This window comes from Palaemon carinicauda, chromosome 2, assembly GCF_036898095.1.
Source record: "Palaemon carinicauda isolate YSFRI2023 chromosome 2, ASM3689809v2, whole genome shotgun sequence".
Lineage (NCBI taxonomy): Eukaryota > Metazoa > Arthropoda > Malacostraca > Decapoda > Palaemonidae > Palaemon > Palaemon carinicauda.
In genome coordinates, this window is record NC_090726.1 from 51,534,711 (window position 1) to 51,549,644 (window position 14,934).

General features: G+C 48.4%; 1 protein-coding gene and 1 non-coding gene across 7 annotated transcripts in view; both read right to left on the reverse strand.

Moving 5' to 3' along the window:
- Positions 1-14,934, reverse strand: part of LOC137624975 (ATP synthase subunit s, mitochondrial) — a 339,973-nt gene that overhangs the window by 162,698 nt on the left and 162,341 nt on the right. For all 6 annotated transcript variants that reach the window (XM_068355919.1, XM_068355911.1, XM_068355930.1 and 3 more), the window contains exons 2-3: positions 13,038-13,151; positions 12,724-12,875 (exon numbers count right to left, since the gene is read on the reverse strand). In XM_068355919.1, coding sequence (XP_068212020.1) covers positions 12,724-12,875; positions 13,038-13,133 — 248 coding nt within the window. In that variant the 5' untranslated portion in view covers positions 13,134-13,151. The remainder of the gene's footprint in view (positions 1-12,723; positions 12,876-13,037; positions 13,152-14,934) is intronic.
- On the reverse strand, positions 4,557-4,675 carry LOC137630223 (5S ribosomal RNA). The gene has a single exon (XR_011041694.1). It is a non-coding gene; the product is annotated as a 5S ribosomal RNA (ribosomal RNA).

Consider the following 14,934-nt stretch of genomic DNA (forward strand, 5'->3'; position numbering starts at 1 on the left):
ACAAAGTACACCCGACAGGAAACAAAATTACAGAATAACAAACCAACAAATTAATGTTTTTTAAGGGGTATCCACTGATATGCAGGATATCTCAGATTTCTTTAAATCTATTTTGGCTAGTATAAATATAAAACCTAGCTCATATACAGAAAGTCTTAAACTTTCAAACTTATTAGTTTCAAGAAGCTGTTTGTAGGTCGAATTGTTTTTAAGTCAAATTTTGTTAAATTTTGGCCTAGGGTAGGCCTAACCTGAATTCCATGCCGATGATTTCCAGCTACAAAAGTCAACAAACATCTGAAATAGACATCAGGTTATTACAAATATTTTGCTACTGCATTGATATCATCATCATCTCCTACGGTTATTGACGCAAAGGCCCTTGGTTAGATTTCGCCAGTCGTCTCTATCTTGAGCTTTTAATTCAATACTTCTCCATTCATCATCTCCAACTTCGCGCTTCTTAGTTCTCAGCCATGTAGGCTTGGGTCTTCTAACTCTTCTAGTGCCTGGTGGAGCCCAGCTGAACGTTTGGTGAACTAATCTCTCTTGGGGAGTGCAAAGAACGTGCTCAAACCTCCTCCATCTATCCCTCATCATGATCTCAGTCACATATGGCACTTGAATAATCTCTCTTATAGTTTCATTTCTAATCCTGCCCTGCCATTCAACTCCCAAAATCCTTCTGAGGGCTTTGTTTTAAAATCTACTAAATCTATTAGAGATTGTTTCATTGTCATACCATGACTCATGTCCATATAGTAACACTGATCTCACTAAACTGATAAATAGTCTGATTTCTATATGCAATTTCAAGTGATTTGGTTTCCAAATTTTACTTAACCTAGCCAATGTCTGATTTGCTTTTTTCAATTTTTCATTAAACTCTAATTCTAAAGACCCTATATTAGAGATCATAGTTCCTAAATACTTAAATGATTCTGCCTCATTAATCCTCTCTCCCTCCAATGATATTTCATCTCTCATTGCATACTCTGTTTTCATCATCTCTATCTTTCTTCTATTTATCTTCAGCCCTACCTCTTGTGATATTTCATGCATTCTGGTAAGCAAGCATTGCAAATCCTGTGGTGTTCTCCTAACAAGGACAGCATCATTAGCATACTCTAGGTGTGCTAAATTCCTATTACCAATCCAGTCCAATCCTTCCCCACCATCTCCAACTGTTCTATGCATTACAAAATCCACGAAGAGGATAAAAAACATAGGTGACAACACATTCCTTTGGAGTACTCAGCTATTCACGGGAAATTCATTTGCTTTATATTATCTTTGTTATTTTCAGTTGGATTTGTTTGTATCTCCAAATGTTTGTAAGGTGAAGACCTTCTCATCATAACATTAATGTAAAAGTAAAATATCAGAAATCCTTTAAGTAATTTGTAATTTTCCTAGCTATAACCTTGCCCCCAAGTCTTTTAATAGGGAGGTTGTTTTAGTGTGAGCTGGACACAGTTGTTAGAATTATTTAAAGTGGTTAAACTACTGATGGAGGGTGCGGGCGAGGAGCTCTGCCCCCCCTCACCAGATTGAAAGCTTCACTTCTGACCTTTCAGCCAAGGAATGAGAGGGGTGGTTGAGAGGGAAAAAGATGAAAGGATTTAGGTTTGAATAGCTAAGAAAAATGACAAATTCGGAGATAATTTGTATTTTTCCTAACCATACAAACCTTAGCTACTTTACATTGGGTATTACTTTCGGCGTAGCTGAAATGACGAGCCATTAGATTTTAACGAGGGTTTCCTACCCCGCGCTAGTTAGCAGGGGTAGGGGGAGGGGTAGCTAGCTACCCCTCCCTCCCTCACACACCGGTGAAATGTCTCACTTCACTTAGAGGTAGGACTTGACTTGGGGGACAGGGCTGGCGGGCAAATATGTGTAAATAGCTAAGGTTTGTATGGTTAGGAAAAATACAAATTATCTCCGAATGTTATTTGCTCTGTAACCGAAATACAAACCACGCTATTTACATTGGGTGACTTACCCCTTAGGAAGGGTGGAAAGTCCCCAGCCATACTGGCTTTGGCTTTACCCGGGGACTCAGAATCCGAGTGAGTCGCACTCGAGAAAAGGAGTCCCTGCACCTCACAAGTTCCTTGCTCAGCAAGGAAACGTGTGGCCTACATAAGCTTGTGTGTGAAGGAAGAAAGTGTGACCCGTCCTAGGCAGTTGACCTGGAGTTCCAGAAGGAACTCTGGGTTAGGACGTTCCCAATATCACCTCGTCAGGGTATGGGGGACGCGACAGTATTGACTCAATACTCGGAACACAAGGAAGCATGGTTTACCTGCAGAGGTTTGAGGTCAGCTATGCAGAGACCAGGATGCTGCTTCCCCAGTAGAGGGGATGATGAAGAAAGAAGTAAGGGCCAGACATACTTCTTTCGTTCATGCAGACTAAAACCTGATAACAATGCCCTCAACCTTCTGCTACCTGTCCAAAAAGGAGCCTGGGGTTAGACCAGCTGTTGTGTAGCCACCACAGAGCGATAGAAACGTATCGATACTCCTGTGGGTCACGTCCTGCAGGAAGCGGGCTGCGAAGGTCATTAGACGCTTCCAGACTCCAGCTTGTAGCACCTGCGTCACAGAGTAGTTCTACTCGAAGGCGAGGGACGTTGCGATGTATCCGACATCGTGCTGTAGGGCGACGTGATGGGGGAGGGTCTGGATTCAGGTCGAGATGAATGTCCTTGAGTCCGAGCTGAAGAGGTGTACTGGTGACTCTCCCCTGTGTCCTCCCTGTGCTCCCAACCCGGCTGCACGTGAGGACAAACTGCAGCTGTTCTCAAAGATAACCCCTCGATTCCTTCACTGGCAAGAAGGAGAAGGTTTCGGTCATCTGATACAGAATGGAGACTTGAAATCTTGAAGGAGTTGGACCGAAGGCCCGGGACTCCAAGATTCTGAGTCTACAAAACAACTCAGGAGCGAACCTGAATGTTGCCTTCCTCTATTCTCTAGAAAGGGCGGAGTCGTACGAGACCATGAAGATTGCTTACACACTGGCCGAGGCCAGAGTGAGCAGGAGCACCGTCCCCCAAGACGGAATACAATCAGAGGCCTGTCGTAATGGTTCTTGAGAAGATCTCTTAAGGGACTAAAGAGTCCGAACCATGCCCCATGGAGGAGGTCTCACTCCGACTGGGGGCAGGGACGTTCGTAGCTTCGCATGAGCGAAGAAAGGTCCAGCGGGAAGAAAAAGTCTATTCCTTTCAGCCTGAAGGCCAGGGAAAGGCTGAGCGATAGGCTTCACTGCCGAGAGCGGAAAAGTTTCCTCACGCCGAAAAGCAATAACTGCGTAATTGCTAGAGAAGAGGCCTCATGGGAAGAGGTATCTCTCCCACGACACCAACCACAGAAGACTCTCCACTTCGCCTGGTAGACCCCTGCGGATGACTATCGCAGGTGACGCGACCTCCGCTCCGCGACTGTAGCGGGTTGTCTCTTCTTGAGGAGGCGGCGTAGTGTCTCCAGGCGTGAAGCCGAAGCGATGCAACGGCTCGTGAAAGATGTTGTAGTGTGGTTGTTTGAGTAGCCTGTGCCGTGGAAAAAGCTCTCCCGGGAGTTCCGTCAGGGGAAGCAGAGGGTCCGGAAACCGTTCTGCGTATAGTCACAGTGGAGCTCTCAGGGCCATCGAAAGGTTGACAGACAACCTGGTCGTGTTGAGACCCATTCTCAACAGACAACAATGGTGGGAAGACGCAGGCGTCGATGTTGTCCCACCGTCACCGGAAAGCATCTTGCCAAAGAGTCTCGGGGTCTGAGACTGGGGGGAAGAACAGCGGAAGCTTGAAGTTCCAGGCTGTCGCGATCAGGTCCCCCAGGCCAGGACTTGCTGGTTACTATAGGCCAAAGACCCCCAGGTACTATCTATCTGCGAGGCTCTGCTCAGATAGTCGGAGAGAACATTCCTCTGCCCGGAATGAGCGAGCCGATAGTGGTATTGAGAGGACCTCGGATCATCTCAGTATCTCTACTGCAAGATGCGAAGGTATGAAAATGCGTCCCTTGCTGGTTGGAATACGCCAGTACCATGAAGTCGTCGCGCACGGAGCGACTCGGCAGGAACTGTAGGATCTGTAGAGGGGCCAGACTACGGCCCCTAAGCCTGCCTGAATGATGGGGAGGTATCCTTCGGGTTCTGACCATAGGCCTGAACCGGAACATGCCCCCCCCCCCCCCCCCTTTTCTTTGACGAGTCCGAGAACAGCATCAAAATGTGGGGAAAGGACGAGAATATCCACTCCCATCAAGAGGTTCCATAGGTCAACCCCCATTGCAGATCTAAACGTTCCGCTGGTCCCATAGGGGCCAGAAAGTCCGGTTAATCGTTGCTTTGTTACCACCGGAACTTGGGGCGCCTCACAGGGAACTTATCCTGAGGCGACCGTTCGGGACTTTAGACGGGTCAATGAGGAAAAGAGACCTAGGAAACGTTCCAAGGTAGGGCTGAAAGCTCTGCTTGACTGAGAACAGGTACTGCGACTCTCCTCAGCCTTGCCACAGTCAACTGAAGGGAAAGCTCGGAGAAGGAGGCAACAGCATCTGGTGTTCCCAGGCGGTCACCCATCCAAGTACTGACCAGACCCAACGTTGCTTAACTTCGCTGATCGGACGAGAAGCGGTGTTTTCAACGTGGTATGACCGTTGACTCAATATCATGGCTAGATACTCCAGATGTTGAGGCAGAAGTAGAGAAGGCTCCTAGCAAATTACCAAGATTCCTCACTCTTGGTAAAGACCCGGAAGCTTGTCCCGGCGTTGAAGAAGGTCGAACCCGAGCCTACCGGAGTTGACCAGACCTCCAAAAAGCGAAGGAGGCGGAAGCCTGCTCCTGAACGGCCATGAGGAAAGCAGGGAGAGTTCTCTGGGGAAAAACCTGCGATGCCGCCGCGGGATCGCCACACCGCATCTTAAGCAGGAACACCTGTAGTCTAGGCTGAATTCCAAGGGCTTCCTGGAAGATAGATGGAATGGAAACTGGAAGTACCCGTCCTTCCGATCCAGGGCCTAAGGAGTCCTGCAGCCTCGTTACCAGTCTGATCGACTCTGCTGTTCCACGTTGGACGAAGTTTGTTCGACAAACTTGATCAGAGCTGAGAGGTCGACGACGGAACTCCCGTCTCAGATGCTTTCCTACGAGAAAGGATCGACTGAAGAAGCCAGGGGGTGAAGCCGTCGACGACCCTATGGAGGACCTTCTCCTAAGGCATGGATCCTTCTGCCCAAACGGGCAAAACTCTTGCCGACCCCATGGCATAGAGGTTCAGTGACACTGGATTCGCTGACAGAGACGGAGAGATGGTAAGAGCGAGGCGCGATATCCTTGGCTGATCACGGAGATCGTGCAGGAATCGGCATCGGGAAGCTGTTATCCGGATGAGTAACCTTAGGCATCCCTCCAACGTGAGACCTGCAAGGGGGGTTTGCCAATCCTAGAGTTTGTGAACTCTGCCGCTCCCTCTAGGATTATGCCTCCCTGGGAGAGCCTCCCGAGCTACCTGTCCCTGACAGGAGGGGACTGCTATTGTACACCTTGTCTTGGCTGCCGTAGCCGGTCCGATAACTTAGCCCGACGGGGCTGAAAGAAGAGGCGTTGGACCCCTGCAGGGTCTGGAAGAAAGCGCCTTGGAGGAGTGAAAACGGAAGTCGACTTCCTCCGCACAACAGCTGTCCATGTCTCTGTCCTTGGGCTCAAACAAGCTCTTCCCAAGGATGGAAGAGTGTCTGAGCTTGTCGACATCCACGGATGAGACACCCAAGGGAAAGCCCTCGGTCACTGCGTCTAGATGCTACAACATCGAGTTTGCCCGCAAGTTCGAAACTTGGCGACGGAACGCAAAGGTGGTTGAGCCTGAGAGGAGGAAAGTACCTATGATCTTCCTGGAGCTTCCTTGTACAAAACCTCGGGTTGCATCCGAGGAGGGAAAGGACCTGGTAAGCCCCTTCCACGGGATGGAGAAGAGGAAGGGCTAAACCAGTCACCCCTTGCCCGACAGAGAAATCTCGAAAGGAAAACTCCCTGGCACAACCCTTCCAGGGAATGACAAGGAGGAAGGGCTAACCCAGGTTCTGGAAAGAAGAATGTTGCCCAGACCTCTCTGAAGATTCTTCCTGCTCTTGCACGTGCCATGCTCTGCGTTTACGGGGTGAAGGCCGTGTTCTGGAAATACGCGCTCCAGAAGACTCGCCAGGCTGGCCGTGTTGCGAAACCCCGACGGGAATCGCGGTCGCAATCGCCCTGGTGCTCGCGCGATGGTAAATCAATGGTTCACGTGTGGCCGAACGTGGAAGCCCCAGTGCACGGTCACACAGGAGCGCGGACAAAAGTGCGCGAGGGAGCGCAGTTGGAAGGGCGAGAGCTGGCGGTCGGAATCCGATAGTTCACAGGCGAGCGATGACCCGAAGGCAAGCAATGGCTACTGCAGGAATCAAGCCGGCGCTCGCGCGATGGAACCCCGTCGGTTCGCGCGATGGAACCCCGTCGGTTCGCGCGATGGAACCCCGTCGGTTCGCGCGATGGGACACCGTCGGTTCGCGCGATGGGACACCGTCGGTTCGCGCGATGGGACACCGTCGGTTCGCGCGATGGAACACCGTCGGTTCGCGCGATGGAACACCGTCGGTTCGCGCGATGGGACACCGTCGGTTCGCGCGATGGAACACCGTCGGTTCGCGCGATGGAACACCGTCGATTCGCGCGATGGGACACCGTCGATTCGCGCGATGGAACACCGTTGGTTCGCGCGCGGGCGAACATGGGAGCGCATGTGCGCGGGCGCGCATGCGCGTGGGCGTGCGGGCGCGCATGCGCGTGGGCGTGCGGTCGCGCGGGCAAGCGCAGGCAGTCGGGAGACCGATGGCGCGTAGGCGGGCGATGGCGCGTTGATAAGCGATGGTGCGTCTTGGCGAGCGAAGGCCCGTAGGCGAGTGAAGGCGCGTTGGCAAGCGATGGCGCGTCGGCAAGCGAAGGCGCGTTGGCGAGCGGTGGTGCGTTAACAAAACGCTAGCGCGCAGGCGAAGAATCGCGCGGGCGCGTAGGAGATCGCTGACACGTAAGAGACTAGGGATGATTAGCGCGCAGGTGCATCAGGAAGGTGAGCGCCGATGCGAGCTGTCAATCAGGCGATCCTGGATGGTCAGGAAAAACTGTTGGCGCCCATTGGTGTGTGGCAGAAAAGGGCGCGCAGATGTGCGCTGGCGATTGAAGGAAGCTGGCGCACAGAAGTAAAGGTGAGCGCTGGCGAGCAGGAGGAAGATCTACGGTAAGACTCAGCTACCGGAGATCGTGGTCCACAGCAGGCGAGTGCTAGATCGCTACTGATGGTGTCCAGGGGACCTGACACGCGTGGAAGATCGATGGCGATCGTTGACGCTCAGGAGATCGCTGGCGAGCAGGCGAACGTTGACGCGTCTATGGTCGCTGGCGAGCTGGTGATCGCTGGCAAGCAGAAGGGCGACGCGTGGAATCCTGTGCGTAGAAGAAGAGTCCTTGTCCAAGACCTGAACCGAAGTTCTAGGTTGCGCGGGCGAACGTGGGCGCGTATCAGGAACTGGAAGCGCAGGTGCGCTCTGACGGACAGGAGATCTAGAGCGCTCAGGAGACCGATGGCGCGCAGGGCGCACAACAGGAACAGCAGGATGTTTGGAGTCCTCAGGAGAGCACTGGCGAGCAGTGGGGCGACGATCATCAGGAGAGCGCTGACGAACAGGAGAGCGCTGGCGAACAGGAGAGAGCTAGCGATCAGGAAAACGCTGACGAGCAGGAGAGCGCCTGTGCGCTAACACTGCAGAAGGGCGCGCAGGGGAACCCTGACACGCAAGGGAAGCACCCCCCGTGGGAGGCAACCCTTTGCCCTGAAGGGACCGTTGCCCGTCAGATGACGAGGTCAGACTGCTGTCCATCTGCACCAGGGGCGGAAGGTCAGGAAGGCATTTGAGATCGATCCCCGGAGAGATCTAAGGAGGTAGGAGCTGCAGGCTGCATACGGAGGAGATTAAAAAAGGCGCCTCCTAGCACCCTTATAGGGAGATGGGAGGCCCTTACGACATAGCGGACGGTGAGCCTTACGGCGAAGGCGGCCAACAGCAACAACAGCAGAAGAGTCCTCCGAAGAGGAGTCTCTATGAGTGTACTCCCTCGCGAACGAAAGAGAAACACTTCGTAGAAGAGACGGGTCAGCCAGTGACTTAAAAAGAGCAATCCTCCGAAGAGGGGCTCCTGCAGTTGTTGCCCAGCCCCTTGAGCGTAACTGCAGGTGCGACCGCTCAGCACCAAGAGCATAGTCGCACGAAATAAAGGCAAGAGGAGAACCCCCCAAAGGGAAAAAAAACTCAAGCCTGGACAGGAAAACTTCCCTCGGAAGGAAAGTTACCCACCCAAGGAGGCGAGCCTCCTGAGTGTTCTAAAATGAACTGGAGAGCTGTCAATCGTCACGGGAGTACTTCCAGGAGAAGGAGACACGCCCCTGACAAAGCTTTATAGGGGAGGCAGCAACAGCCGAATCCCCAGGCCTCAACAAGACAGCTCACTCCGTTGTCACATTACAGAAACGAACTAGATCGGTAACTGTGAAAAATAAAAACAAAAATCATTAGTTAACATTCATTCCCCCAGGAAGGCTCCGAAAAGGAATCCTGAGGGAAAAGAACACAAGAATTACACAACAGGCACGTGCCCTCACAACCACTTACACTCACGGAAGGAGAGCTGTAACCAACACAGAATTATAACAATTATAATTATGTAATTATGTAATTTAAAAATGAATGAACACTAAAAAAAGAAAAGAACGAAAACCCCGAAAGGAATCGTTCTACAAAAGCTGAAAAATTAACAAATATAATTAGATTCATAAACTAATTGAGACAAAACGTACGGCGTAGCAACCCCACCCACACGGGAAGGAAGCTACTCAGACGTAGTAACGTAGTAAGGGTGAACGACCTCAAAAGAGAGAGAGAGAAAGACTGTAGTCAAACTCGATCGCGACCCATGAAATTACACCGTGGTGGCCTAACTGCCAAGGGCTCCACGGAGATATCGTACACTACACACACAAGCACAAACTCTGAAAAGGAAACTTACTGATTTCTATACTCAAATATATACATAAACACGAAAAAATGTTTACATATATATTGAGTAAAAGAAAAGTAAGTGATTAAGTAAAGACAAAACAAACAATGGCTGCCAAGCGAGGACAAAGACAGAGACGTCTGTCCATTGTCCGAGCCAAAAGTGAAGTGAGACATTTCACCGGTGTGTGAGGGAGGGAGGGGTAGCTAGCTACCCCTCCCCCTACCCCTGCTAACTAGCGCGGGGTAGGAAACCCTCGTTAAAATCTAATGGCTCGTCATTTCAGCTACGCCGAAAGTAATACCCAATGTAAATAGCGTGGTTTGTATTTCGGTTACGGAACAAATACAAATTACTTTAATTATTCCTGATTTGTTCCTACACGACATACAAATCATCATCCTTCAATAAGGAGACTCACCTCTTGGTACCTGATTCCTTTCCTTCACTGGAAGTATGCAAGTGCTTGATCTCGTATGGGAGCAAAAGTAGCGACTCCAGTAACCTCCTAACTAAAGAAACCCTCCCCTGAAGAGGATATCAGTCTTGAATAATACTCCTGCATGATGACCAATGGGTTGGCAAACATTCCACCATCCTTCCCCTTGTTTAGGGAGGATGGAAGAGATACTTCTTTGGAGAAAAAGAATAGACCTCAGAAGTGTAACTTACAAGCATCAGGTCCTATCCTGCAGGTAGCAATTCGACCACTTTGTCCACGATAGGGGGGACAAACAAATGAAAGAGAAGAGACAGTTATTCTACCATTCATTCCAGACTTACACCTACTCATCACCATAGACAAGAAGCTTCCTGTCCCATGTGGGAGTTGGGCTGGTTACACAACTACTTGAGCAACCACTACAGGACCAAGCACAAAGGTATCAAGGGACTTGAGGGTATACTCCCATAAATGGAAGGCCGTGAAGGTGTTCTGATGCTTCCAGACACCAGCCTTCAGCACTTGGCCCACTGATACTTTTCTTCTGAAATCAAAAGTGGGGCAGAGCCTATACCCCTGACTTCATGAGCTCTGGTCCTAGCTGATACCTCGACCCTCTTAACAGTAAAGGAGTATGCTGTACGGAATGTCTCAGAAAGCCAGAAAGAGATCGTGTTCCTTGACACCTCTCTCTTGGTCCTACCAGTGCTAACGAAAAGTCCCTGACATTCAGGGCTAAGGTGTCAGTTTCTTTTCAGATAGTACCACAGAGCCCTCTCACGGGACAATAAATCTCTTCCTTATCATCACCAAGATGCTTTACGTAAAGGGAATGAAGATCTCGAACCTGCGGCCATGTGTTGATGGGTTCTGAGTTTTGGCCACAAACTCTGGCACAAAAGTGAGGAATTGCTTCCAACCCTCAGCATGGGTGACTAAATGAGAGACCTACCATGCAATTCACCTACTCTCTTCGCCGATGCTAAGGCTAGCAAAAGGACAGTCTTGAGGGTCAGATTTCTATCTGACAACCTCCTCAAAAGCTTTTACAGGATATGCGTATGACCTTTGAGGACTAAGGTCAAGTCTCACTCCAGGGCCTGAGGTCCTGGGGTGGACAAGAATGCTCTAAACTTCTCATGATCACAGACAACTCCCACGGCTTGGAGGTTTCCAGTATACCCTATAGTTGGTAGACTATGCCCAAGGCTGAGCGGTAGCCTTTGACACCCGCGACTGAGAGGCGCTTCTCTTGGCGAAGGAAGATGGGCTTATTCGCGATCTATGCTAGCGTTACTTCGACTGGATAAGTAGAAGATGGCCCACTTGCCCTGGTAGACAGCTGCTGGGGACTGTCATTGGTATCCAAACATCTGTGCAGTGATGGATAGCCTCCACCTGTGAAGATCCAGTGACTTCACAGATCAGTATACCACTTGGTATGGGGCTATTTGGGAGCCACCAGGGTCATCCTGTTGATTAATGGCCTGATCAGGGTGAACAGAGGAAAGCTGTACGTATCCAGGTGATTCCATGGATTTGGAAACCATCTTTGAACACAGCCCTTGGATCTGGAACAAGGGAGCAAACATGGATAGCTTCCTTTTCTGCTGTGTGGCAAACAGGTTACTGTAATCCCTGGCAAACCCCAAAGTGCAAGAAGCCTCTCCACTACGCATGTATGTAGAGACCACTCTGATCATACCTTTCCCTGGTAACTGAGTGTCTCCTAGTACATTCCTCTTGCCTGGAATGTACTTAAAAGACAATTCTATGGCGAGAAACGTCGCTAAGATGTGCATCCACTTCGTAAGCTCGCAGAGGGCGCGAGACTGTGGCCCGCTTGCTTGTTTAAATAGGCCACTACAGTAGTGTTGTTGCTCATCAGCACTAAACTTAGTGTTGTTGCTCATCAACACTACTAAGTACCTCCTCGAATGTTCTTGGACTACTTGCAGCACTAGAAGGGCTGCTTGCATTAGGAGGACATTGATATGCAAATGCATTTCTTCTCGAGACCAGACATCCAAGGCAACCAGGTTGTTTAGGTGTGCGCCCCACCCCTCCTTCTACGCATTTGAGAACAGTTACATGTCCTATTGTGGGGGATCGAGTGGGATTCACCTAGTGAGGTTTTGCTAATGCAGTCACCAGGTAAGATTGGCCTGAGCATCCTGTATCAGTGGAACAGGATTGAACTGGGGATCACTGTCGGCTGACCAGTGATCGTTCAGACACCACTAAAGGGATCTTTGGTGGAGGCACCTGTGAGGAACGAGTTTCTCCGAGGTAAGGTGGCCAAGAAGACTCTGCCAGTACTGAGCTTGTGCTTGTCTACTTTTTTCTTGAACAGGAACGGTCACGCAAACTTCTTGAACCCCGCTGATGTGATCATCTCATAGAAAAACTCTCGTGGCTACCATTTTTATCAGCATCCCTGAGTACTATACTGTACTTCAACCTCTGCTTGAGTATTGGAATAAACTTCTACCAGTTTACCAAAATCCCCAGACTTGCAAAATATGAGTCTCTGATGTCAATCCTGTATTAACTACCTCTCCAAGGAGGTCGGAATCAGCCACCAATCATCGAGATATAGCAACAGATGTATCCCTTAGAAGTTTACCCAAGGGACTACCAAGATGAGTACCTGAGTGAACACCTGGGAAGCCATACACACTCTAAAGCAAGGAGTCTTGAACTGGTACACTGTACCATTGAGAGAGGCAGAGGTACTTTTGAGAAGATTGATGTACAGGCCCTTAAAAGTAAGCATCCTTCAGGTTCACTGAAAGTATGAAGTCTCTCTCTCTCTCTGATGTAAGACAACACAGACCGTACAGTATTGTCTCCATCATGAACTTTGTTTGACAAACTAACTTCTTCAGAGGAGAGAGGTAGATGACCGGTCTCCAGCCCCGGTCAACGTCTTCACCAGTAAGAGCCAACTGTAGAAGCCTGGAACAATTCGCGTCCTTGGCGGGGACCGAACTCGGGACCTCTGAAACAGATGCCCGCGACGCTACCAACCTAGCTATCCGGAGTATTAGAAGACTATGGTTTGTATTTTTTGTCGGAACAAATGAAATGTAAATGATGAATGAACTATAAAGTATAGTGCATAAAATACATACAGTTTTCAAAAAATAAATGTATAACAAAAATCTTATAACACCAACTTGTTAAATATAGCATTAAGCCATCCCCAAAGACATCTATGCTGCACAGAAAATGTAACTGGAACCACACTGAGACAATTCAGGTCAGGAGTCCCCGTAATTTCCCTGGATATCCTTCCAAACCATATATTTCTAGGTGGGTTAGCTGCAATCTGCAATGTACAAAATGTCCCATTTTCAATAACTACTGAACGACCAAATGACTTTACATTTTGGTGATAAGTCCTTTTCCAACAGGAAGCAGTGTGATACAGTAAATTAAATACTTTAAATTTTAATATAATTCTTTGGTCCAATTGCAGGAAGTTTCTAACCTTGCTATAACCTCTTGAAGATAGTCTAAATGATCTAAAGATGTATCTGTAGCTATTGTTCAAGTTTCTTAGAAGTGTGAAGGCCATAATCATCATTTACTGTAAGTATCCAACCTGAAAAAGAACAATACAGTATTAGACACTATTCAATATAAAAAAAATTTTTAAACACAGTAATTTGTATTTTTCATAACTACAAACCTGAATCCTTAAATAGGGCTGTAACTTCAACGAAGCTGGAAGAGCAATAAAAATTTAACGAGTTAGTTATAACTACTGACATCTGCTAGTAGTTATAACTACATACCTCGTTAAAGCCTTGCCCCCTGTCAGTCAGCTAAACACTCACTTTTGACCTCAGGCCTGAGACTTGTGTGGTAGTTGAGGTGGGATGTGCAACTTAAAAGATTCAGGTTTGTATAATAAATAAAAACACAAATCACTTGTCCCTACACAAATACAAATCATTGCCCTTTAATAGGAGACTCATCCTTAGAGGGGAGGAAGACCCTACGAACCAAAATCTGGCTGGTTTAACTTTCCCTGGAAATGTCAGAGCACCAGGTACTGTGTAGAAGCAAAGGTGATGACTCTTGCTAACCTCTTAACAGTCTTAGCATGGAGAATGCAAAGGTGTTATATTAGGCCCATACCAAAACTAAATGGTAATCCTTCATAGAAGAACCTATATCCTTGTTCAGTATAGGATATGTTATCCGATGTATATACAATAAGAAAAAGGTTTGCATACATTCACATCCATCTCCCCTTGTCTGAGATAATGGAAGAAATACTTCTTAACAGATCTTATCTGAGAAGAATGGTTACTCAGTTATGAAGCTCACCTGCTGCACCCCAAAAAGAGGGGGAAGAAAGGAGAACAATCTAGGTTCACGTTGAAACCGATACCTAGGACGAGATGTAACTCATCTTTTTGGGCTCAAGCCATGACGTCCTGATGGAAGGTTCCTTCGGTAGCTTCCTTGGGTATATTTAACTACAAGGATATTCCCAGAGAATTAAACCACAGGTTATCACAGAATTCTAACTTCTGGTGCGAGTACCCTAAAGGTTTCCCTTTAGAATATCGTATATCAACAGGGGACGTATGTATTAACACGCCACATAGCTATCTGCACCCCATATAGAGTTAACACTTCGATATGGAAAGGTGGAGAATAACTGGGGAGCCGTTCCACAGTTACACTCATCCGTGGCTGCTTTTGGTACTCGAAACGTAAACAAACGGGCCCCATTGCTAAATGACGTCACGTCCGTCCTTATCCTTCTGCTTGTAGCGCCTTGCTCTAGTCGGATTTCCCCTTGTGCGATTTTCATCGACTTACATCGCCGTTATGTCTTTACCTTCAGCCTCGCCTTCTTCTGGAAAGTTGAGTACCAGGTCCCAGTATTGTTTAAATAAGCTCTAGCCATAAAGTAATTTCTACTTTTCGTAAAATATTGTGTTTTGTGGCAGAGCTGTGCCGCTACCGGACGCGCCATTTTATGGTGTCGCTGTTCTTTTGCATGCCTTATTTAGCTAGCCAGAACAGCTTTATCCGGCCTCTTAACTAATTGATATTGTTAGTTATTTAGTCTTCATAGCTAGGAACTATGTATATCGTGTTTTAACGCTCTACTACTCGGTCGTCGTTCGACACCATACTAGATCGCTAGCTTATCCCCTAGGCTAGATAGCCTAGCACTTGTGTTCATGCATGATATATTCCAGTGATCCTAGGTTAAGTTATGAAGATTGTGGCATTATTTATCATACTGTTAACTGTGATGTAAGTGTTTTCGCCTTCAGGGACCATATAGGGGATCGGTTTGATTGCGTTCCTTTCCAACCTAACCTAAATGTAGGAACCCCTATATGCTCCCTTAATCCCCTGCC